Raw genomic sequence first — 26,167 nt, 5'->3', positions numbered from 1 at the left:
AGCTAAACAATGGCAACTGCGACAAAAAATAGCCAGGCGTTGTGGTGGGCACCTACAGTCCCAGCTACTTGGGAGGCTGAGGCAAGAGAATCGCGTAAGGCTAAGAGTTTGAGGTTGCTGTGAGCTGTGACATCACAGCACTCTACTGAGGGTGACAGCTTGAGACTGTCTCAAAAAAAAAAAAAAAAATGCACTGAGGAAGCAGTGCTCAGTGGCTCATGCCTGTAATCCTAGCACTCTGAGAGGTCAAGACAGATTGCTTAAGCAAAGGAGTTTGAACCAGCCTGAGCAAGAGTAAGACCCCATCTCTACTAAAAATAGAAGAATTAGCTGGGCATTGTGGTGGACGCCTGCAGTTCCAGCTACTCGGGAAGCTGAGACATGAGGATTGCTTTAGCCCAATGAGGTTACTGTGAGCTATGATACCACAGCACTCTACCCAGGGTGACACAGTGAGACTCTGTCCTTAAAAAATATTTACTGAGGAACCACTATGTGCCATGTAGGCTAGGTGCTGAATCTACTGGTATACAAAGCAGATACTGCTCTTAAACTTTTCAAATTATCTGTGAGGGATCACTTTTTCCCCTAATTTCCAATCTGCTACAGGCCAGTATTTTAATACAAGACATAAATGTTACAGCAATGTAAAATTGCTGTAAAAGCTTTTAGTTTACCCTCATTTGTATTTATCTTTCCATGGGCTGGTAAGTTTGCAGAGCAACCCCATGTGCAGACCACACTTTTTTGTGTAGCACTGCTCTACAGTGTACTGGTAGGCTACTTTTGTGCATTCTGTATCTATCCGTGTTACGGAGATGACAATAGTGTGTGGGTGATAAAGTGGTAAAGACAACTCTATTAACAGTGTCTTGTATGTGAAGAGCAAGAACTTTCTAAGGAGAGTGTAATTAAGTATTTTAGGTCATGGCCTGCCTAAACTAGTAAACATAAAAGGGGAGGAGGAATGAAAATTCAAGAGACAGTAAAACGTGGTATCATAAATAGTCTAACTATAGAAATCTGAGAGTTCTCCCATTGAAAAATGGGTACCAACACTTCCTCTGTTACCCTAGTCCTCTAATAGGACAGGACAGTAGGTAAAAGCAATCAGGAGTACTAATCGTAAGAGCTTTGGGAATTTATTTACGTTTTCTTGCCTCATCAACCTGCAAACAACTGGGTCACATCACACACTGAGACTGGCATGCATACTTGAAACAGCAAACACTGTAATATTATCCCCAAATGAGGCAGGAAGATAAAGCTGCTGAAATATAATTCAAAGCTAAATGACTTATAGATTATTTGCACCATTATTTTCTTAATATGGGAACTAGAGAATTGATCACACACAGGAATCTTAGCATACTGAAATCTAATACATGTAGACTACTATACTTTCTTCTAAGAGTGATCATGATAAACACTACTAGCTTTGAGATTTAGAAACTTAAGTTTTCGTATGACACAGAAATAAAAATACACTCCTATTTATAAGATGAGAAGAATGATTTTCCAGGAATGAGTATTGAGGTTTGCTGAAGTTATGTTGCATGGACTAAATGTTTTGGTATTTTTTGAGACACACTTTATCGCCCTCAGTAGAGTGCCGTAGTGTCACAGCTCACAGCAACCTCCAACTCCTGGGCTTAGGCAACTCTCTTGCCTCAGCCTCCCGAGTAGCTGGGACTACAGGTGCCCACCACAACACCCGGCTATTTTTTGTGGCAGTTCGGTCGGGGCTGGATTAGAATCCACCATCCTTGTTGTGGCAGGCGCCTGTAGTCCTAGCTGCTCAGGAGGCCGAGGCAAGAGAATCGCGTAAGCCCAAGAGTTAGAGGTTGCTCTGAGCCGTGTGATGCCACGGCACTCTACCAGAGGGCTGTACAGTGAGACTCTGTCTCTACAAAAAAATAGTAAAAAAAAAAGAATCCACCACCCTTGGTATATGGAGCCGGTGCCCTACCCACTGAGCCACAGACGCCGCCCACATGGACTAAATGTTAAAAACATCTTATAGCTGCATTTACCATAAATCATCTGAGTAAGTATGGCTGCAACATTCAGTATTTCAATCTTTAAGCTGCGCTCTTTATCACTATTAAACTCAGAACTACTTCGTTTTCCTGTAATTGTGGTTTATTGTAATCTTATTCTATTTTCTCAAAGACCATTCAACACATTTATACTATTCCAGTAAATTACCATCTACCAAGGAAAACAAGTGAACAGTTTATTAAGAATTAAACAAAGGTATGGAATGTGATACAGTACAAGACAGACACTCAATATAGGTATAATAGTACTACTCACACAAAAAGTTAAATTTCACCTCAAAAAACAATCACAAAAGAAAAAGCAATTTCATTGTTATAAAGTAAGATATTCCATGCAAAGTACTAACTCCGCACCCCCAAACCCCAACCTCCCAACAAACAAAGAACTATCTGAGAATACTGCCATGCTAACATATTAACCACAGTATAATCATTCGTGGAAAAACAGTAATTAAGCAATGGATTAGATGAAATAACGAAGTTCAAAATATCATAAACTCATAGACCACAATGATTTTACAAGACAAGCAATTCCAGATTCACTCATAGGGTGAGTTATATGGGCTACATGTTGAGAGAAAAGTATGTAAATATAAACTCCATTAATTTATCTCATTATCTTCTAATTGTAAAAACTGGAAGCTAAGAGAATCTGAAAAATTTATATAAAGTTTGGCATTCTTCATTTGTGTTCCAAGAAATGACTTTAGGACCATCATATCTGCAATTACTAGAGAGCTATATAAAAGCACTTCAAGGTCATGATTTGATGTCTTAAATAATGATCACAATTTACATCATAGAAACAACTCCAGATGTGGATTTACCCTGATTAACTCTTACTCAGGACAAGAAACATTATTTCCTAGCATTTTATATACAAGTTACTGCAAAGGGCCAGTTAATTAGAGACTGAATAAAATGTAAAACAAAAGTAAACTGGTAGGTACACAGCTGAGGGGGAATGTTCTCATTAAATGGATAAAAATCTTTCCTTGATTTTAGAGGGAGATAGAACCAACAAATAAAATAGATTGCCAAGCCATAATGTATGTATAGCTCTGTACCAAGATGCTTGGGCATGCTTCCTGGAAGAGGTTTATATTAGAAAATAGTCAGGAATGGCATTTTATGGGATAGCATTTCCCTCTACAGCTGCCAAACTGAACATAGGCTTGGCAACCATATGGTGTTCAACTGGAACCAGATTGCCAACTGGGGATAATGTCATGGAGAGGTAACCCAGGAGCAGGAAGCACCCGCCTCATTGCATTTGCCCATTCAGGAGGCCAGGAGAAGACTGAGAAAATCTGACTGGGAAACTACCTAGAATTACCCTTCCTAACTCTGAAATTTAACTTCCTATTTATATTCATGAAAAGAATAGCATAATTGTTCAGTAGCAGGATTTTGCCCCTCTAAAAAATATGAGCACTTGCTCTAATTTTCACAGAATCACAGAAAATTTTCCAATGTGAAATTTAGAGTTAAGCCAGTGAAGAAGCTTCTTGAGTAACAAGGACCTACCATAGTTAGAACTCTTTGGAATGTGTGCCTTATACATACAAAGATATCACAAATTAAATCCCCAGAGTATGCATAAAATAAGTTCTTAAATGAGAAAGATTTCTAGTGACAGACAAAAGCTTCCATCAGCAACTTAAATGTGATAAATCAATCTTTCCTAACTAAGTTTCTGCTAATAACTCAACATAGCCTCTGGAATCAAATGCAAAAATCACTCAATTATGAAAATGCAAGATGAAGTACAGGTGAGCAATATGAAAAAAATTCTGTAAACCGCTGCAGTTCTAAAACAGTAGATTTATAATACAAAGCAATGTAAATAAATATTGGGCTAGTACAAAAGCTCTTATTTACAGTTTTACAAATGAAATTGTATTCAGTGTAAATGCTGTGTTTTAAAGAACACAGTACTGTATTAGTAAAATGAGTTCTGTTGAGGGCATTACAGTTTCTGTCAGAATCAATGCATAACGTATAAAAGGTTCAAGTTAATTAACTCTGTTTATAATTTAGTACAGACAAACCCAGTTTAACCTGGAATGGCATCTGTTAAAGTGCTGAAAAACAGGAAATATTTAGAAAACACTGTACATTATTAAAGCTTTATCAAGTCAGAATGTTAAAATTCTTTCACATTTTTTAATCCTTTTGCTATGGACCTGTGGGATGATCTTTTTCAGCAAAGAAGTAAATCCTAGAGGCTGCGAGCTCCTTCCATGATTTTAGGTTCAGTGGAATTAGCTTTGCAAAACAATTATTTATCCATCGACCATACCTTCAGGCCTCACAATCTGATAAGTAATTAAATATTCAGGATAAGCCTGGAAGAGAAAGATTAAAATCAAGTATCAGTATGCAAATTTTCTTGGAAGATAAAGAGACTTTCCAAAAGGATTTCTAATCTTTAGGAAAAGAAGTTCTAAATTAGTGTTGTGGATCAGAATCATCTAGGGGCTATTTTGTAAAACATCCTTACTTTGACTCTAATCCTTTAGATTTTCAATCAGCAGATCTGGAATGAATAATAAGTACATTTGTTTGGTTTTAATACCTGAAGTGATTCTGATATCTACCCTTAGTTCAGAACACTGCTCTAGAACTGCTTTTCACTCAATCTGTGAGCAGGAGAGAATTATATACTACTTTGCTACAGGTTAACTATCAAATAAAGGATTCTGATGACATCAAAGATTAAAAAAAAAATGATCCAGCACAATTGGTAAAATTTGAATAAGACTTGTAGGTTAGATATAATTGATCAATGATATTTTCCTAATTTTGGTAATTTTAAGAGAATGTTCTTATTTTTAGGAAATATATACCACCAACTATTCAAGGGTAAAGGGATACACCTGCTACTTACTCTCAAATAGATCACAGAAAAATATGTACACACATGCCCAAGTGCAAAAGGGGAGAGTGAGAATGATACAATGTTAACATTTAAGAAATCCAGATAAAGGGTATAAGGAAATTTTTTTTTTACAACTTTTAAGTTGCAAAGTCTAAAATTATTTCTATTATTTTTAGACAACAATGAATTTCTCCATGAAATTATTTCCAAATAAAAGTTAAAAAAACCCAATTTCTTTTTTTTTTTTGGCCGGGGCTAGGTTTGAACCTGCCACCTCTGGCATATGGGACAGGCGCCCTACTCCTTGAGCCACAGGCACCTCCCCGAAAAAAAAAAAAAACAACAACCCAATTTCTTAAGGCAATATGAGATTAATCAATTCAAGAGATTAGCAAAAGTTAAATCATGGTTCTATAGCATTTCTGAAGTTGAACAAATAAAACTGAATTACCAGGCGGCCCCTGTGGCTCAAAGGAGTAGGGTGCTGGCCCCATATACCAGAGGTGGTGGGTTCAAACCCAGCCCAGGCCAAAAACTGCAAACCCCCCCCCCCCGCCAAAAACAAACAAAAAAAACTGAATTACCTGTTCTCCTCTGTAAATAACATACTCAGCTAATGCTAGGCCATTTACACTGGGCCGACCAGTGACTGAGTGATGACCTGGAGGAGAATGTGCCATTTTCATTGCACTGAACTGCAGGAAAGACTTTCCCAAGGTTACTCGGCAAAAGAGCAGCTGTCTGTAACAGGAAAAGGAAAAGATCACCCTGAAGACTAATATGACACACAAAATAAGCCAATCTGTGGACGCTGCATAGTTCTTTAGATGCATTTATATATAAACACTAATAATTGTTTTTATCATTTCACCCTTAAAAGAACTTTGAAAGAATGTCTTTTATTCTTATTAATAAAAGAATATCAATTTATTTAATTCCTTATTTTAACAATAAAACTTGAAAAATGTAGTAACTTTATATAGAGATGTATATTTTACCATTTTGTTTGTACATTAGCAAAACCATAAATAATTGCCTTTTTATTAAGTGGCTTGCAAAGTTGGACACCAACTCAAGCAAGTCCAGTTGACTCCAACTTCAAAATACATTTGAAATCCATTCCCTTTTCTTAATTCTACTACCACTATTAATTCCAAGTCACCAAAATTTTCACCTGGGTTATTACAACGGCTTTCCAACCAGTCTTCATGTTTCTACTCTAATTCCTGCCCAAACCATTTTCTATCCAAGCAAGCAGTGATTTAACAAACCAAACATAAATCAGACCATGCCACTTTTCTGCTTAAAACCTTTTAGAGGCTGCTCACTATACTTGTAAGAAAACCTAAATTCCTTACAATGGCTCCAATTTCTCTAATCTTATTTTATGTTCATTATGACCCAGGCACATTAATTTCTTTTTTTCCCCACCAAGGCCAATTTCCTTATGTCATTACCTTCAGCCATATAATTTCCTCCATCATCAGAACAGTATCTATTCTACCAATCTTCTACAGGCTGACACCCATGCAGTTTTCAGGTTTTAGGTAAAATGTTACTTCTTCAGATAGGTCTCCCCTTACCACCCTTTTATTTTCTTTTTATTTATTTTTTTGAGACAGAGTCTCACCATGTAGCCCTTGGTAGAGTGCTGTGGTGTTACAGCTCACAGCAACCTCAAACTCTTAGGCTTTAAGTGATTCTCTTGCCTCTCTTCTGTGTCCCAAATAGCTGGGACCACAGGCGCCCGCCACAACACCTGGCTATGTTTTTGTTGTAGTTGTCATTGTTGTTTGGCAGGCCCGGGCCAGGTTCAAACCAGCCAGCTCCGGTGTTATGTGGCTGGTGCCCTAGCCACTGAGCTATAGGTGCTAAGCCCTTACCACCTTTTTAAAAGATTACTATCCTTGCCCCCCCCAGCATGTGATTGGCTTTTCTTAGTTTCAAAGAACCTTTTAGTATTACTTCATTATTACTCTTTTTCTAAAAGAGAATAGGAGATTTGAGGACCACGTGATAGTTCTATTTTCCAAAGAAAAGAGAGATTACAATATTGCTCATTACTAATAATAAGAACGATTTAGTTTTCAGACTATATATGACAAGTAAAAACAGTAACATTCAACTTACAGAATCTCAGCAAATTATAAGCTTCCTAACCAGTACAATTTATGTCTAAAACAGAAGTGGGCAGAAGACCATAATGAGGAGAATCTACTGTGTAACACCTATGTGAGTCGAAATTTAGGGGGAAACAACAACAAGAACAAAACAAACACAAAACCAGACCCTGTTTCTTTTCAGGACTGCCATCCTTCAGCTTAACAGCCTTTTGAAATTAGCCAGGAAGCTATAAAAAAATCCTAAATGCTGAGACCATCCCTAGACCAATTAAGCAAGAATATCTTGAGGGTGAGACAGTCATTAGTTTTGTTTGTTTTTTTTTTTAATTAAATCATAGCTGTGTACAATAATGCAATCATGAGGTACAATGTAAAGCTCCTCAGGTGATTCCAATGTGCTGTCAAGATGCAAAGTACTGCTTCAGGGTTTTTTTTGAGACAGAGCCTCAAGTTGTAGCTCTGGGTAGAGTGCCCTGGCATCACAGTTCAGCAACCTCCAACTCCTGGGCTCAAGTGAATCTCCTGTCTCTGCCTTCCAAGTAGCTGGGACTACAGGTGCCTGCCACAATGCTGGCTATTTTTTGGTTGCAGCTGTCGTTGTTTGGCGGGCCCCAGACTGGATTTGAACCCACCAGCTCTGGTGTATGTGGGTGGCGCCTTAGCCACTTGAACCACAGGCACTGAGCCTGCTCTGGGGTTTTTTCCTAGATCAATGATCAGAAGCATTCACCATACCTGGGAATTCTGTAGAAATTCCAGTTCTAGGGCCCAACTAGACTTACTAAATCAGCAATTCAGGATGTAGGGCCTAGAAATCTTGTTTTAAACTCACCCTTTAAGTGATTCTGATGCATAGTAATGTTTGATAGTTACTGCTCTAGATCTTTGTAAGCAATGCCCTATGGAATACATCTCATAATTGATCTTACTTGATTTTTTAAATAGCAGATTTTTTTGCCTATCAGGAATTTAGAAATTAGGACTATGTTACTTGAATGATTTTAACTAGAGAGCTAGAAGAGATAATTAAAAGTGGGGAGAAAAAGGTGCAAAGTAGTTATTCAATAATTATTTGCTTTCTAAAGGGATTGATGGATTTTAATTACAACTCTTCCAATGATAGTAATACTACAAACTGAGGATTAGGATCATACTGCAGTGGAAGAGAGACTTCCTTAGGCACTACCATAAAACGTTTATACTTGGCAAAAATGCCATTTTAGCATTTGAAAACTAGATTTTTAAAGAGTCCTATAATATAATATTCAAGGGCTATAATAAAGTCTCTTTCCTGTCCAATGTTATTTTCAACTCAGTATTTTTTTTTTTTTTTTTTTTTTTGAGAAAGAGTCTCAAGCTTTCACCCTGGGTAGAGTGCCGTGGCATAACAGCTCACAGCAACCTCCAACTCTTGGGCTCAGGCGATTCTCTTGCCTCCGCCTCCCAAGTAGCTGGGATTACAGGTGCCTGCCACAACACCTGGCCATATTTTTAGTTGTTGTTTGGCAGGCCTGGGCTGGATTTGAACCTGCCAGCTCAGGTGTTATGTGGCTGGTGCCTTAGCCGCTTGAGCCACAGGTGCGGAGCCTCTATTCAGTACCTTACCAGGCCATTCTTAGGATTAAATGAATTAAACGGGTCCAATGCCTAGAATCATGACATAGCCATTTAATGTTAGCCATTATTATAATTGGTGAGAGGGCCAAAAACAACCTAAAACATGCATTCTTAAAGTTGTCCACATAATGCCCCTCCTCAGAATTTCTCAAATATGGAAATTCCTCATTTCCAACCAGAAACGACAGCATGTGATTTCTTACCTGTGGCAAATGTAACAAGATCTGTCTTTGTGAACTGGACAACCAGTACCTCCTCCAATTCCATATACATATTGATTGCTTTTGGAAGAGTTTTCAGCAAAATAAATCCCAGCTCCAAACATGCCACCTATGTATGCATGCCTTTCATCAAAGCCTTTGTGGATAATTGCATTCACAAAGGGAGACCCTGAAAATACATTTAGATGGGTAACAGTTTAACATTTATCTTAGAAGAAAAAGTAAAGATGAAAGCCTCTCAGAAGTTGAATTCTTAAACATACAGTACCACCAGCTCACTACTTAATTTTATTTTTCTACTATTTTAGAATAAAGAATTGTTTCCCAATTCATGTTTGTAATAAGGTGGTGGTTCAGATGCCAAAAAAAGGATACAGATTGGACTAGAAAAACGGATGACTTGAAATATCAGAGTTATCAAATTCCACATACCAATCATATAATTCTAGAACCAAGAGTCTCTTAATTCCCTTCAGATAGAAAAGCTGAATATAATTAGGTTTTACAGTAATGCCCACCATGCCTGTGTACTTTTTCTAGATATCAAAAGTGTCCGAAATAGACTTTTACATTCTTATCCTCATCTTTTTATCTTTTCTCTTCTATTCTTCCTCTTCTCTTCTATCACCTGCTATACAAGATTCCACCTGCAAATACGGTACTTTCTCTTTTTCCCTGATTATTTTCTTTTCCTCCTTCCTTGTAAGGGGGTGCTTAGCCAAAGAGGAGGTACTGAGTGTGGGAATCAGACCAGGAAGGAAATGGCATCAGAATGGGAAGATGGAAAAAGCCAAAATAACATAGCTAACTGATTCATCAAGATAAGTGTTCCTGTTTACAAAAGAATAGGAAAATATACTGAATTTCACCTTATAGAACTAGAGATGAATACAATGACATTTTAAATTAATTTGGAAAAACCAAAACCATTTATATATATTATAAATCAGAAAGCTCACTCATTATAAACATCATAAGCTAATACATATGTACGTATCATGCTATGTAATAACATATGTGTATATGCATGTGTTATGCTCTCTGCCAAGAGATTATCATGCTTTTTTTAGGTTTTCAGAATAAGAGGTACCATTTACATACTGCACATGAATCCACTCTACTGTGGCCATTCTTCCAGGGGTCTCTAAAATTTAAGTATTGTGTTTTATAGAAGTTTGTAGTTTCTAAAAGTTTTCTGCAATCAAGGACAAAGGAACAGACTGGCGCTACTATGGATAATGTGCCTGATAAATATTACATGAATATCTATATTTAACTTTAGTAAAATTTGAAATCAACACCTGTCAGCTCGTGACATGAAAACTGAAAATTTCAAGAATGATAAATAATGACGTTTTCAATTCAACAAGAGTTATCAGAAACTTCCATAGGTTAATAATAATGGTTCTTTGAACAGTTAAGTTTAATGTGGTATAAACACTCAGTATCAAAGTCAGAATAGGATGTATATGTACTTTTGAGGTAATCCTCCATGTCTCACCTTAATTTTAATTTAATCAATGAGGTGAAACAATTTCATAAAGTGATTTTAATCAACAAAATCTACTATGTAAAGACAAAATGAAAACATAAATTGTTAACATTCTTATTTTCCTATTTTTTCTTTGGCCAGGGCTGGGTTTGAATCCGCCACCTCCAGCATATGGGACCGGCGCCCTACTCCTTGAGCCACAGGAGCCACCCTATTTTCCTATTTTTTCATTATGGTAATTATATTTATCAACCAGTCATCATAAAATTATGCAAATTCAAAAGGAATGGAAAATATGAATATAAAATTTATAGAAATACTAGGTTTATTTATAAAAACAACATAAAGAATATATAGGTCATGGCCTGATAAAGCAAGAGACCCCATTTTGACAAAAAATAGAAAAACTAGCCCGGGGTGGTGCTTGTGGCTCAGTAGGTAGGGCTCTGGCCCCATATACCCAGGGTGGCAGGTTCGAGCCTGGCCCTGACCAAACTGCAACAAAAAAATAGCCGGGTGTTCTGGTGGGCGCCTGTAGCCTCAGTTACTTGGAAGGCTGAGGCAAGAGAATTGCCTAAGCCCAGGAGTTGGAGGTTGCTGTGAGCTGTGACACCATGGCACACTACTGAAGGTGATAAAATGGGACTCTCTTAAAAAAAAAAAAAAAAAAAGAAAGAAAAAGAAAAACTAACCCAGCATGGTGGTGCCACGCCTATAGTCCCACGCTACTCTGGAGGCTGAGGTAGGAGGATTGCTTACGCCTAGGAGCTTGAGGTTGCAGTGAATTATGATGATGCCACTGCACAGTAGCCTGTCAAGAACGAGCCTTTGCCTTAAAAAAACAACAAAAAAAAATGGCCAGGCACGGTGGTTCACATCTATAGTCCTAGCACTCTGGGAGGACGAGGTGGGTGGACTGCTTGAGCTCAGGATTTAAGACCAGCCTAAGCAAGAGTGAAACCTCTATCTATACAAAAAATAGAAAAATTAAATGGGTGTTGAGAGGCTGAGGTAGGATTGCCTGAGCCTAAGAGTTTGAGGTTACTGTGAGCTGTGATATCACAGCACTCTTACCTGAGGTGGCAGGAGTGAGACTGTCTCAAAAACAAAAATAAAAATCCCACAACTATCTATTCATTTATGCATGTCTGTACACACATACACAGAGATTCATTATTATTTCATATTTGACCAAAAAAAAAACCAAACAAAAAACCTTCTATCCTAATGTGGAGAAAAACAGTGGTAGAGATAAGGAAGAGGAATCTTACCATGAAATAGCATTCTTTCATTTGCATGGTTGTGGTTTTCTTCAGAAACTTCTTTTCTCCGGTGGGTATATCTTTCCCATAGTTTCTTGTTACAAACCTTCTGAATCTATAAAAAATGAATCAGAAAAATCAAATTGTTAGGTCTTAATAGTTACTTACCTACTTCTTCATCTTAACCAAAAGCCTCTGAGACATATATTTAGTCAGAAAGAAGGCAAAACTTTTTCTGAAAAGTAAAATGTATTATTTTAGCTAACTAAAAATACTTTGTCCCAACCATAAAGTTGGAAGTTTAGCTACATTTTGGAAATAAAAAACTTCAAAGGGGGAAAAAAAGCTACATGTAGCCATATGCGAAGGTCAAGCATACTGTTAATTGATTAAACTACTTCTATTCTCACTCATTTACAATTACCCAAACACCTCTAAATCAGACATGCTAAGTTCACAAGTTTTATATATAAATATTAGAAAGAGAATAATATCTTTTTTTCTACCATTTTATCTGGCTCAAAGTACCATCTTAACTTGTTTTTAATGAAAAATATTAAAACACAATATTTAATAATTTAAATATAATAAAGATTCTTCACCCCCCTCCCCCATTATTCCCTCTGTCCTCCAATTCCTAAAATTTTTGTCTGACGATTGAAAGATAATGCTGGTCTCATTAGGATTATTTCTAGGGTAAAATTTCATAATCCTAGCACTGTTTCTCAGCTATGTTTAAAGGTGCTACAGCCCCCTGCTGGTCCCCAGAGCAAACTTGGAAGCTGGTGGTTTTAGTCCTGGCTCAAATAACTGAAAATATTTCCACAGACATAATCAAGGACTGTTATCGGCATAAATGCATTTAATTTATGTATAACACAAAAACCCTGTTTTATCACTGAAAATATTTTCATTAAGTATTATGAAAATATTATCATTAAGTATTATGAAAATATTTTCATTAAGTTTTATCACACACCGAAAACATTTTCATTATTTCATTCCTTCCTTTACAGAGGAAGGAAACAGTGTATCTTTCTTATAACCGACTGCTCTAGAAATCAAATACATTCTCTCTCCTGTCCTTACCCTTAACAAACTCCAGACATTTTGTTAATGCTTGCAAACACAGTGGATTTGACTGAAATTTGCCTGTGTAATAGGATACTTGTTTGTCTTAGTAAATATTGTACTCATAATAGCATATCAAGAAATACTAAAACAATAATACAGCTGAAAGATTTGATACTGCTACTGAGTATAAAATTATATATTAGAAAGACAACACTTGCTTAAATTTATGAAAACGGAAAAAATAGACAATTGCTACATTTATAGTCTCAATTTACAATTATTGATAATTTAGTGTTTCAATGTAATTAATACAAAATGATTATTTAAATATGGTCTGCAGTTTTGACTGCTATAGTTAAAAAAAAATAGCAAAATTGGAAAAGGTCTTGAGAAGAGTAACTGAAATCAGTAAGATGACAGGACTGTCACATAATGACTCAAAACATTTTTAAAAGACTGTTGTTTGGAAAAGATGAAGAGAGAGTACTACTAAAGTTTATAAATAGTTATGATGCCTGGGGATGCCCAAACTGTGTCTTAAATTGTCATAGGTAAGATTTTAAAAAATGATTTATCATAAGATAACCCCTGAACTTAAAGATGTTTAACAAGGAATCATTTATTTTTTTTTTTTTTAGAGACAGAGTCTCACTTTAATGCCCTCCTTAGAGTGGCGTGGTGTCACAGCTCTTAGGTGATTCTCTTGTCTCAGCCTCCCGAGTAGCTGGGACTACAGGCGCCCGTCACAATACTCAGCTTTTTTTTTTGTTGTTGCAGTTTGGCCATGGCGGGTTTGAACCTGTCACCCTCGGTATATGGGGCCCACGCCCTACTCACTGAGCTACAGGCGCTGCCCAGGAATCATTATCGATTACTAAAAACAGTATAGCAATTTTGAGAATCTTAACCTTTCAAGAATAAAATTTTCCCTAAAATAGTCCCTGATGCTATCTAGTCAAGGATGCAGTAGGCTGGACAGATCATTATATGTTATGACAGTTACTTATGGCTTCAAGTTTCAAAAACTATGGTCTCAGGAAACTTTATTTTCACTAATTTATTACCTTGAGAATATTGTATCTGTTGAAAATTCCACCTGCATGACCTCCATCTCTGTGCTCTCGAACTGTACTTTGCATCTGATGGAAAAACAATTTGAAATATATGTGCATTAGCTTTTATGTCTTTTCTGATTTGGGGAACATGGTTCTTGACTCATTTAATTATACTTCTGAGAATATAAAATGGGCTTTAACACTTTTGTTGTTCAAAGGATAGGAGTTTTATAAATTCATTAGTACTATTTTCTAGACATAGCTGTTTGCCAACCTGAAACAATATTATAGGTAAAAATTAATGCAAATTAAAGGAAGAAAAAGAAATAAAGAGGATGTAAGGTAAGCTAAACATATGAGGCTAACCACTTTGACATATTAAAATACAAAAACAATGATTTATTTGTTCTGATTTTGGCCTAGTAAATCATAATATGTATTTCATTGAAAATTGAAGTTTCTTGAGTTCTAGAACTAAGTCACATGCTCAACTTTCTATCTCTATGCTCAACTCACACAGAAAAGGGTTTTAGAGTATAAGGAGGGGACTACCCCAAGATTTCAGAGAATCCGAAAGTTCTCTGGAAAGAACCTGGAATTTATCTATTTTCCTAGATAAATAGAGCCACAAGTTCTGAGTCTTGTCTGAAATACAATGCTTTGCAATTACCTCATGAGAGGGAACATAAGCATTTTCTTTCGGATGACAGCACCTTTTCTCCAACAGGATCCTGTGTTAGTGTTAACTATAGTGCTGAACCAAGTAACTGGAATTAAGGTTTACTGAGAAAGTGTATCTTAAATACTTACTTCCAGAGTTTTCCAAGGGTTAAAGAGGGACAATTTTAAAACCATACTACATATTCAAATAGATCTGGAAACTCTGAAGAACTTTAGCAACTGAACCAACAATACATACAGTTGATCTATTTTTCCATTTTTACTTAAGGTATATGACCATACCTCTTCCTCCACAGACTGAAACTCTTTATCATCAGGAGACAGATCTATGAGAATTGTTCCACTACCAGAGGTGTTCAAAGTTAAATATGGATTGAGACCTATGAAATGAAATTTGAAGTTACAAAAAATTGTCAATACAACAATTAACAGCAACTGAAAATAACCACCTGACTTATCTAATGCTTATCATTATTTTTAAAAAACTTTTTATATTGGAAAAATTTAGATTTACAGAAAGGTTGAAACTATAGAGTTCCTCTGTAAACTTCACCTTTCTCTAATGTTACCACTTTATATAACCACAGCAGATTCATCGAAACTTACTAAGTAAATTACATTTTCCATTTTTTCTCACCAGTTTTCCCCACTACTAAACGTCCTTTTCCTGCTCTAGTACTGAAACCAGGACTTCCACCATTGTATTTAGACCCCTCATTTTTTACCTGACAAGTTTTAAGGGAATATTTCAGAAAACCTTTCTCTTCTTCTTCTTTTTTTGGGAGACAAAGCCTCAAGCTGTCACCCTGGGTAGAGTGCCATGGCATCACAGCTCACAGCAACCTCCAACTCCTAGGCTTAAGCGATTTTCTTGCCACAGCCTCCCAAGTAGCTGGGACTACAGGTGCCCGCCACTACGCCTGGCTATTTTTTGGTTGCAGTTGTCACTATTGTTTGGCTGGCCTGGGCTGGATTCAAACCTGCCAGCTCTGGTGTAGGTGACTGGCACTATAGCCGCTTGAGCTACAGGCACTGAACCATTCATTTCCTATTCTTAGTGAGTATGTAATATACTTTCTCTCTCAAAAATACTTCCTTTACTTTAACTACTTATGCAGCCCTTTCAACATTTAATCCCTTTGTTCTTTGTAAATATGAGGAAGAATTATGACCGATACTTGTATAGCTTCAGTTAATTTAAAATCACCTTGAAACGTGAAGTCCACGAAGTTTACTACCTAGCTCTTCAACCCAAGTTGTGATGGCCAGCACCATCAATTAAAGATTATTTTTAACCACTCAGTAAATCACTTCCCTCATAAGCACTTTAAAATAAAGTTAAAATGTGGTTGTGACACTTAAAGCAATTCATATTTTAATACCTAGATCTGGTACATAGGAACTATTAACATCTGTCCAATAATGCAATTTGCATTTTCCTTAAGCATCAACATTAAAGAGACATAAAATATCATTTGACTTTGCTTTAATTTCCTTTGGTTGCCAACATTATTGTTTTCCAGGATTTTTATTCCAGCAACTTATAATTTTAGCCACAAGAGATTCAGTACATTATTTTATAGGCTAACTTGAACATCTAGTTATTATTTATTATATTACCATAAGAAATAAGATACTCAAGTTTCAGACCATTTAGAATCATAAAATTTTAGAGCCAAATAACTTCTGAAATAACATCATCCAACTCCCTAATTACCAGGAGTTAAAACATTATCCCCCAAATTCTGAATGGTCCAGAAATTTTACTTAGGTTCACATAGTTAAGAGCAACAGCTACTTATCACAAGTTTCTCAAATCCTAAAAAGTGCTCCTCTTACATACTTCAAAATTATCATTTAGTACACTGAGGGCTACCTTTGTAGAAACTGTTCAGCTAATGACAATTATTATTAAAATGAAATACCTTGTTGTCCAGAGATAAGTCTCTCAACTCCTTTAATTAGTTTGTGTCTATGTCCATAGGCATTGATTCCAATCTCCTTCAGCTCCTTGTGCCCCATCTCAACTAATACATCTAAAGTGATCTTACAAAAGAAGATCAAACTATTTACAGTGCTTACTCATTTGGTAGACATTCATATATTGGCATTCTCTTTTTATACATTTACTTCAATTATTTTAAACAGCTTAGAAATGAAAGCAAGCCAGTTGTTAAAACAAAATTAACTGAAAATGAAAACTTTGGAGTGAAACAGAACTGAATCATGAACTACTAAAAATATCATTATTTTCATTTAGCATGAAAACCCAGGCAGAACTTAATGAGTGCACAACAAAAATGTACTTTCAAATTAACTACCTTCAGGTATACCATTTTACCTTTTCCTTAATACTTTCCCACCATCACCTTACATCCAACTCTGTTTCTAAAATTCCTTTCAGTGGCTCCTCCAAAGTCTGGAATATGCTAAGTGGTACTTCTGCATCACTGTTCAAAGTACCTTTTTTAAGGCCAGGCATGGTGGTTCATGCCTGTAATCCCAGTGCTTTGGGAGTCTGAGGATCACTTGAGGCTAAGAGTTTAAGATCAACCTGGGTAACATAGTGAGAACTGTCTCTTAACAAAAAAGAAAAAAAAAAAAAAGAAAGAAAGAAAAGAAATTAAGAATTTAAAATTTAGCTGGGTAGCCTGTGCCTGTAATTCTAGCTACGTGGGATACTAAGGTGGGAAGATCACTTGAGCCCAGGAATTTGAGGTTACAGAAAGCAATGATCAGGCCACAGCACTCCAGCTTGGATAAAAAGGTAAGATCCTGTCGCTATAAAAAAATAAAAACAAAAGGCTTGGCGCCTGTGGCTCAAGCGGCTAAGGTGCCAGCCACTTGAGCTGGTGGGTTCAAATACAGCCTGGGCCTGCCAAACAATGACGGCTGCAACCAAAAAATAGCCGGGCGTTGTGGCGGGTGCCTGTATAGTCCCAGCTACTTGGGAGGTGGAGGTGGAGGCAGGACAATCGCTTGAGCCCAGGAGCACTCTATGCAGGGCGACAGCTTGAGGGTCTGTCCTCCCCCCTAACCCCCCAAAAAATAGTAGCCCTTTTACTGCTAATATTCTCATACATTACTTCCACTTTATTCAATTAAAGCCATTCTTTAAAATCCTGTTTCATTTACAAATACATGTTCATGAAACTTTCCCTGAACAGTTCAGCTCTTTTCCTTCTCTGAATTCCTAAAATCTATGCCAAAATTTAACATCTTCCCATAGTAGCTAGCAAAGTATCAGGCTTAAAAATAGGTAGGGATTGACATAACAGTACTTTATAACAGAACTCCAGGGCTTAATAAGCTATTTTACTATTACTACGTGAGAGTCAATTATGTGCTAATTAGAAATTCCAAGATTAAGCCAAAGTACAAGTGACTGATTCTTAGTCTCTTAAAAAACACTTTCCCTTGCCTCTTCTGTCCCTGGAAGGCATCCTCCTTTCCTATCAGGACTATCTGCCAAGATTGTCAGGTGCCATGGCACAGTTCTGAGCATGTCAAGCTGTCCTACCCACAGTGGGATCAAACAGCTGGGGCCTTATTGGGCTTTGGCCTTCTCTCAGGAGAGAGAGAGAGAGAGAGAGAGAGAAGGGGAATACAGAGAAGTAACAGATAAATGTTGCTGTAGGTTTCCCAGCCTAGGGGGTAGGAATGGGTGGGCTCTACAGGATGAGAGAGGGGCATATCCACTGAGGGTCCTCCTTCTATTACTGATACTCTAGCTTTTACTTTAATTTTTAAAAAAAAATAGTCATTTTATGAGTCATGGAGTATCAAATGTGTTGGATGAGCCACTCAAGGGTGGGGAGAGGTGCTGGAAGCCCTGGGCATTAAAAGAACGGAGTGGGTATTGGCATAGAGATGACTATAGAGAATGTTTCTCATGAGGGAGTGTGGTGGATTTTGAAGGTAAGACTTTCTGGGTTTATTATGTTTTAATTTGAGGGACAGGGAATGGTGAATTATTACCAGTTGTCCTCTTATCTAGCCCCATGGAAGTAGGACTCAAAGAACACCTCCTCATCCAAGGAGCCTGGGGCTGACTTGATCGATTCTAGATAGGCCTGTTGCAGGACCTGCTCGTCCCCAATCTGTGCTGCCAGTCACCTTACCATTGTTGCTCCACTGAGGTGTAGCCAAGTACGTCTTATAATAAGAGTCAGTCTCTGGTTTGTACCTCAGCATCCTATGCTGGGGTTGGGGAGGGAATCATTGGTATTGGAGATTACTAGCTATGTTCTGGGTTTGACTTGCATTTGGCTATGAAACAATCTTATTGGCAAAAGTATGTGGAGAAAAGGCCTCTTCCCTCGTGCACATTGAGACAGATCTCAATTGGTCACTGATGTTTTATAGGAATTCTGTCAGTTGAATGCCTAAAGAGAAAGGTGGCATGGCCTTCAGATTGCACCAGCTTAGCTAGCATTGTTAACCAACTGTTGCAGGCTCTAAAAATAAAAAATCTTTAACTCCCTCTCCCCAAAAGAAACTTCATCTCCCTCAACAGCTCACATGGTTCAGATCATTTGAAAGTCTCAAATTTTCTTGAGTTTCCATAAAACACTAAACCAAGCAATACAAGTCATCTACTCACTTGTTCTCTCTCAAATATATCCATTAGGTGCTCAAGCCCAAGATTCCTTACAAATTGAGTTATGCTAAAATCTACTCCTGGAACTAGGAAAAAGAACAAAATTTCACATCAGAATAATGTATTTCAACACTGTAACAAGAAAGCTTTATTATGTTACTATAAGAAGCAAAATTTTAATTAGCCACTTAGGATATATAATACTCTACCCTAACCCCAACATCAAAAATTAGAAAGAGGTGAGGGCATAGTGGCTCACGTCTGTAATCCTAGCACTCTGGGAGTTCGAGACCAGCCTGAGTAAGATCAACACCTCATCTCTACTAAAAATAGAAACTAAGGCCAGAGGTGGTAATGTACACCTGTAGTCCTAGCTACTTGGGAGACTTAGCAACTGAGAATTGCTCAAGCCCAAGAGTTTGAGATTGCCGTGAGCTATGATGCCATGGTACTCTACCCAGGGCGACAGAGTAAGATTGTGTCTCAAAAAAAAAAAAAAAAAAAAAAATTAGAGAGGCTGGGTATGGTGGGCTTATGCCTGTAATCCCTGCACTTCCTTCCTGAGGCAGGAAGATTGACTGAGGTCAGGTGCTTGACACCAGCCTGGACAAAACAGTGAGACCACCATCTGTACAAAAAAAAACTATGCATGCACTGGTGTGCTCATGTAGTCTTAGCTTTTGGGAGTCTGAGGTAGGAGAACCACTTCAGCCCTGGAGGTCAAGGTTATTTATTGAGCTGTGATCATGCCACCATACTTTAGCTTGGGCAACAGAGCAAGACTGTCTCTAAACAAAATTATAAAGAGAAGAAATAAAATCTCAACATTAAAAAAGTTAATCAATGGGGCATTCTTGGGTTAAAAAACCTATTTTTAATTTTGAGCTTTATATTTAACTGTATCTTTAAAAATCAATTTTTCTATCTTTCAGGATGTAAGCTACTTCATAAAAACGTTTATGAAAACAAGTTCCCTATTACTTCAGAGTGAGATGAATTTTGACAAGTAAAAGATTAACATCTACATAATAGGTCAGCAGCGGAAGAGTCATCAACTCTCAACTAGGAAAGAAGGAAACAGTAAAAGGCTAAAACTTTAAGGTTATGCTATTTAATTTGACCCTAATAGTTGTATTTAAGGTTAAAAATGACTTTTTAGCATCCCAAATACGGAGCTATAATACTAGCTAAAAATTTATTTTTGCAGAACATCTCACCTTCTTTTTTCTCTAAACTGGAAGTACTCTCTGTTCCACTTGAACTAACTACTGAAGACAGTTCTGAAAAACTCCCAGATAAGTTGTCAAGGCTGCTGGCTGCAGAAAGGCTTGATGGGCTGGATGGACCTGAAGACAGAGCATCTGCAGTGGTTCCTGGGCTTCTCAGACCATTGAGCACTTGAGGTTTGTAACATGAAGGTAGGGCAGAAGGGGGCATGGCTGCTGTCAAGAGAGCACTGACATCATCGGCCTATGGTACATGTGAGACAGACACAAAATGTCCCATAAGCAAATTTTAAAATTCTATCACATCTAATACAATGTATTTTAAAATATGAAAAAATCTAGCAAATCTGCAACAGAACTGTTATTGTATAGAAAAATTGATTACCTTACTGTAAAAAGTAAAGAAAACAGGTTGAGCACATCAAATCTAAAAATCAAAAACCTGAAATGCTCCAAAATCTTAAACTTTCTGAGTACTGACAAGACAGTCAAAGGAGACACTCACTGGAGCATTTTGGGTTTGAGATGATTAACAGCAAGTATAATACAAATACTTCAAAAATCTGAAAAAAACCCTGAAACACTTCTGGTCCCAAGCATTTCAGGTAAGGGATACTCAAACTATATTCACCTAAACTGTTATTGAATATAAAATATAATTTGTAACATCTCTCCCAAAACATATAATCAAAATAAAACTGTTAAATGTGGCAAAGCATGATCAAAATCCTACATCTAATATCATTACTGAAAAGCACTAAAATGAATTACAGAAATGCCAATTTAAAAAACTAATAGCTTTTAAACCTGAAAGAAGTAATTTAACCTACATGGAACTTATGCAAACATAATTTTTCATTTTTTGGGAAATATTCAGTGATCTTTTTGTTCTTCCAAACTGAAAGGTTTTTTTTTGGTGGTAGGGGTAGTAAAGATAATTTTAACAAATCCACTAGAATGAATAAAGCCCCCAAATTTACTGGTACATAATTTGTCTAATTAGTGACATAAACCATTCTTTCACAATGCTCAACAGGAAACTAAGTATTATAAGCTCTAGTTCTGTATTAAAAAAAAAAAAGACAGTAAGCAATTAACATTCAGCAAGAAGTCAAGTCAGTACTTGTTTTCACGGTTAGTCATTTGTATTGCGTATTCCAATCCTGTACCTTACTCTTCCCCCTAGCCTGTGCATTCCCAGGGCACTCACAGTCTGTACCTAAAATTTGTTCATAATAATAGTACTATTATTAGGTGCTTCTAATGTACCTGATATCACATCAAGGACTTTAAGTATATTACCCTCATTTAATTCTCATGATAACCAGATATATTTTATCACTATTTATATATATTAAATATATATTATATAACCAAAGCTTAGAGGTTAGGCAACATTTAAGACTGTACAAACTATAAGAGGAAGAGCTGGAATTTTGGACCAGGTCTGTTTGAACTCTGGTAAGAGGGAATGGTAAAAAAAAGGACCTCCACAGAAAACTAGAGTACAGGGTTGTTTTAGGAACAGTTTGGTGGGATAAGCAACAAGAACTTTGGGATGAAGCAGTATAGGAGGGAAGGGACTCTCTACAGTATATAGCAGGCTTTGTGGGCAATGTTCCCAGGTGAGTTCTTAAGACCCGTGATCTGTACTATCTGTGCTGACTGTGCACTGTAACAGCAATTGTTGAGGGCCTGGGCCTGTTTAGTTTCCCAAATAATGTAAGCAGTTGTACTATGTACTTCTTTTTCCTATTTCCAAAGTAATCAGTATATATTAATAATTCACTGATAATTGTACACGTGATCTTGGCCAAAAGGCTGAGGAGAGTGATAATTCTATTATTTACTTATTATGTTTTAATATCAAAGAAGTGCTAAATTTAAGATTGGTTTAAAAACTACATTTTGCCACATTCACTATAAAGACATTTTATACAATATTACATGAATTCAAAAAAGTCAGGAAAGCACTGAGATTTTTCAAAGAGCCCATGACTTACTGAAACTAAATCTAAAGGTGTTTGTCCTTCCTGATTTTTCAGAGTAGGATCAGCTCCGTGGGCCAACAGTAAAGCACACAGCTGTGTTCGTCCCTTTTGTGCTGCTTCATGCAAAGGTGTGAAAGCCCATTTGTCCGTGGCATTGACACATGCGTTATATTTTATTAGTAAAGCTGCTACATCTACGTGCTGTAAAAGAAAATACTCCTATTACAGTCTGAAATATTATTTTACTATACTTTATTTCCTAAGAAGAAACTAGTTATGTACTTACTTCCACATTTTCAAACTTAACCTGGAAAACTGTTTCTCCCCAACATCATAATTTATGGGTAGCTGATTAAAAATTATAGTAGACATTTCAATAACTTAAGAAACTAGAAAATAATTAAGAATTCTAGGGCAGCGTCTGTGGCTCAAAGGGGTAGGGCGCCAGTCCCATATGCCAGAGGTGGTGGGTTCAAACCCAGTCTCGGCCAAAAATAAAAATAAATAAATAAATAAATATAAAAAGAATAAAGTATTTGTTTAAAAAAAAAAAAAGAATTCTACATAGAAGAAACTAAACTAATATGATTTTAATGATTTCTAATTTATTCAAATGTTGTAACTGCTTAGCATCAATTTATAAAGTAGTAGCTTTTCTCAATTATTCACATTATATCATTAAAGATGGTCAATTCTGAATCAGGGTTGTTATAAGTTAAGAATTCAGAATCTCTCCAGATTCCTATGAAACCCAATGGGTTTTCTGTTTATCAACAAATAAATATCATCAGTATCTCACTGAAAGTAAGAGACAGGTGTTAAGGAAGATTAAGACAAATGACACAAATATGCTGCATATTACAGAGCAAGCTTACAGTAACAGATTCAGAACTAAAACTCAGACATTTAACTTCTTTAGCTCTCATATAATGACAAAGTCAAACTAAATGTTCCATTTGAACTGCAACACTGACTTTGACTTTCAAAATTCCACATATTTTAAAGGTAAGACAGAAGAACTTACCCCATAAGATGCTGCATTATGTAAAGGAATAAGTCCTCCTTTGTCTTGGGCATTCACATCAGCTCCATGTTGTAACAAGTACTCTGCAACTTCTAAATTATTATAACCAGCTAATTTAGAAAAGAATGAAAATTATTTACTTGTTAATATTAAAAAAGCCATACCCAGTGTATGTATTTATATAAATTTATCAAGCACAGATATTAAGAAAAACAAAGATATTTTATATTATATAAATCTAAAATTTTTCATTGGAATCTACTGATTTATCTTCTAAAAATTCTCCACTGTCCTCAAGCTGGAAGCTTTTGGTGATATCCACTGATTTCAGAGACTCCTGAAATTGTATTGATTGATTTGCTTGTATCTTTCCTTTAAAACCTTCCTACTAAAGTCCTTGTCTTCATGCTTGTTACACAGCAATTCCTGAAATCAAGTACATGGTCTCCAGGGCTGCAAGTTAAAGATATCCAATCATTTAAGGATCAATTTAGGTATGGCAACTGGCTGCAGAGCAGGAGGCAGCACATCCGAGTAGGTCTCAGAGCTCTTTTCCCTAAAAGGCCATAAGAACATGCTTTTTGCTAGAAAGAACATAGGAGTACACATCTCTGCAAGTCTTGTATGTTGCTAAAACCATAAAGCAAAACAGTATTTTGGAAACATGCCACAGTCTCCCAGCTGTCAGCTTGTCAGCTGTCTTCACTCAGTAAATACCCTAAGGTTAAAGTATATTTTATTTGACAAATAATCAGGGACAGGAAGCAAATCTGAACTTAACTCTGCCAACAAAAAAATGGGATGTCACTTAAAAATGGTTCAAATACTTTATTTACATTAATTTTTTTGTATTTTTAATCTTTTTGCTTGAGGGTCTAAAGCAAAATAATTTAAGATAATCAAGCAAAGAAAACACAACTATAAAACTACCATAAACTAAATATTTCACTAATCTAATTAAAAGTCCAGGTCTCATGGTATGATATTTAACACTGCACAAGAAGGCAGAAGTATTTTGTGCATATAACATACTTGTGACTTATAAAGAAAACATGGATGGGCAGCACCTGTGGCTCAGTGGGTAGGGCACCGGCTCCAAATACTGAGAGTGGTGAGTTTGAACCCGGCCCTGACCAAACTGCAACAAAAAAAATAGCCGGGTGTTCTGACAGGCGTCTGTAGTCCCAGCTACTCAGGAGGCTGAGGCAAGAGAATCGCCTAAGCCCAGAAGTTGGAGGTTGCTATGAGCTGTGACGCCACCGCACTCTACTGAGGGCAATAAAGTGAGACTCTATCTATAAAAGAAAAAAAAAAAAGAAAGAAAGAAAGAAAACATGGAAATAAATAGTAATGTCAGATGTTCCAGGTGAAATGCAATAGAGATATAAAAGCTAATGTAAATACGCATAGCACAATTTCCAGTCAAAAGTCAGGTCATATCTTAAACGGACTAGAAACTCCTGATAGCCAGCAGAAGCAGTAAAACTTTTTCTTACATGTTAGCATTTATGAAGTAATTTATTTCCTTGGACAGTGGGGTCTCAACTTACATGGAATGAGAATTTAAAGTAAAATCATACATAATCAAAATTACCTTCTGAACATTAACATACTAAGTTATATTCTAAGACTGAACTGAGAATAGATTCCATCTCCCATATTACAAAGTGGCAGAAACACTGACATTACGTTTTTTTCTTTCTTTTTAAACCACGTTTAAGCAATGCACATTTAGACAAACTTCTATGAATCAACTGTGTCTATGATGGAACTCCAGTGAAGTGAAAAACTTATACTGAAACCACAATGTTACACACTTGCACTAAAAACAAAGGTACACTGTGCCAATTTTATGAGTGAAAACCTAGAACAAATTTTATGGAATGAACTGTGTCTCTCCCTTTCTTTTTTTTTTTTTTTTTATTTCAGGTTAATGTGAGGATACAAACAACCAGGTCACATTATTTGAATTTGTTTAGGGAGAATCCATCATGTAGTTGTGTCTACCACCCAAAAGGTGTGCCATACATCCCTATATTGCGCCCATTAAGTAAGTGGGAGCACACCAATGCCCCTCCACCAAATTCTTATGTTGAAGCCCTAACCCCAGTAAATTTGAAAGTGATTGTATTTGGAGTTAGGGCCTTTGAAGAGCTAATTAAATTAAAATGAGACAGTTGGGGTGAGCTCTAACCTAATCTGACCGGTGTCCTTATAAAAAGAGATGACTAGGACACATATTGATACCAGGTCCTATTTGAGGACATAGCTAGAGAGCAGTCATCTGTAAGCCAAGGAGAGAGGCTTTAAGAGACACCAACTCTTGCTCGTACCTTGAGTTCTGACTTCCACTCCCCAGAAATGTGAGAAAAGAAATTTGTTTGTTACGCCACCTGGTCTTTGCTATTTTGTTAAGGTAGCCCTTGCAAATAAATTATAACAACACATAACTGGAAAGAGATTTATGTAACTTCCTGTGCTTAGTAGAGATCATCAGAAGAATGGATAGCTTTAATTTCCCATGAGGAAAGCTAGTTTAAGCCATTCTAAAGATGATACAAACAAAAGATCTCACACATTAAAGATTATACAAACAAAATGGTGATTTGGAATAATGATTCCCAAAGCGCATAGTGACTGGCAGAGCCTGTCTCAACTGTTCTTACTGAATGCAACAATACTAGTACTAAAGTGAATAGGAACTTGGCTAACAGCTTGAGGTACAGTTGGCCTGGATGAATATATTGTAGACTATAATGGTAGCATTAGAAGATACCTGATTTGAATTTTTCAAGTTTAGGTACAGGAAATATTTTACTCACATAAAATGAATCCTAGATGTCACCAGTCTCTGTCAAAC

At 36.6% G+C, this 26,167-nt stretch overlaps 1 protein-coding gene across 2 annotated transcripts in view; it reads right to left on the bottom strand.

Annotated features, from left to right (window-relative positions):
• Positions 1-2,222: 2,222 nt before the first annotated feature.
• TNKS2 (tankyrase 2) overlaps positions 2,223-26,167 on the bottom strand; it is a 71,905-nt gene continuing 47,960 nt past the window's right edge. The window contains exons 17-27 of one of the 2 annotated variants that reach the window (XM_053583785.1): positions 23,308-23,417; positions 22,296-22,484; positions 20,284-20,536; positions 19,070-19,152; positions 16,392-16,512; positions 14,749-14,846; positions 13,795-13,869; positions 11,666-11,771; positions 8,885-9,071; positions 5,526-5,682; positions 2,223-4,408 (exon numbers count right to left, since the gene is read on the bottom strand). In XM_053583785.1, the coding sequence (XP_053439760.1) occupies positions 4,346-4,408; positions 5,526-5,682; positions 8,885-9,071; positions 11,666-11,771; positions 13,795-13,869; positions 14,749-14,846; positions 16,392-16,512; positions 19,070-19,152; positions 20,284-20,536; positions 22,296-22,484; positions 23,308-23,417 (1,442 nt within the window). In that variant the 3' untranslated portion in view covers positions 2,223-4,345. The remainder of the gene's footprint in view (positions 4,409-5,525; positions 5,683-8,884; positions 9,072-11,665; positions 11,772-13,794; positions 13,870-14,748; positions 14,847-16,391; positions 16,513-19,069; positions 19,153-20,283; positions 20,537-22,295; positions 22,485-23,307; positions 23,418-26,167) is intronic. The other variant, XM_053583786.1, reaches the window with a different exon arrangement.

Source organism: Nycticebus coucang, chromosome 3 (genome assembly GCF_027406575.1).
Source record: "Nycticebus coucang isolate mNycCou1 chromosome 3, mNycCou1.pri, whole genome shotgun sequence".
NCBI lineage: Eukaryota > Metazoa > Chordata > Mammalia > Primates > Lorisidae > Nycticebus > Nycticebus coucang.
This window is presented reverse-complemented; position numbering and strand designations above follow the sequence as displayed.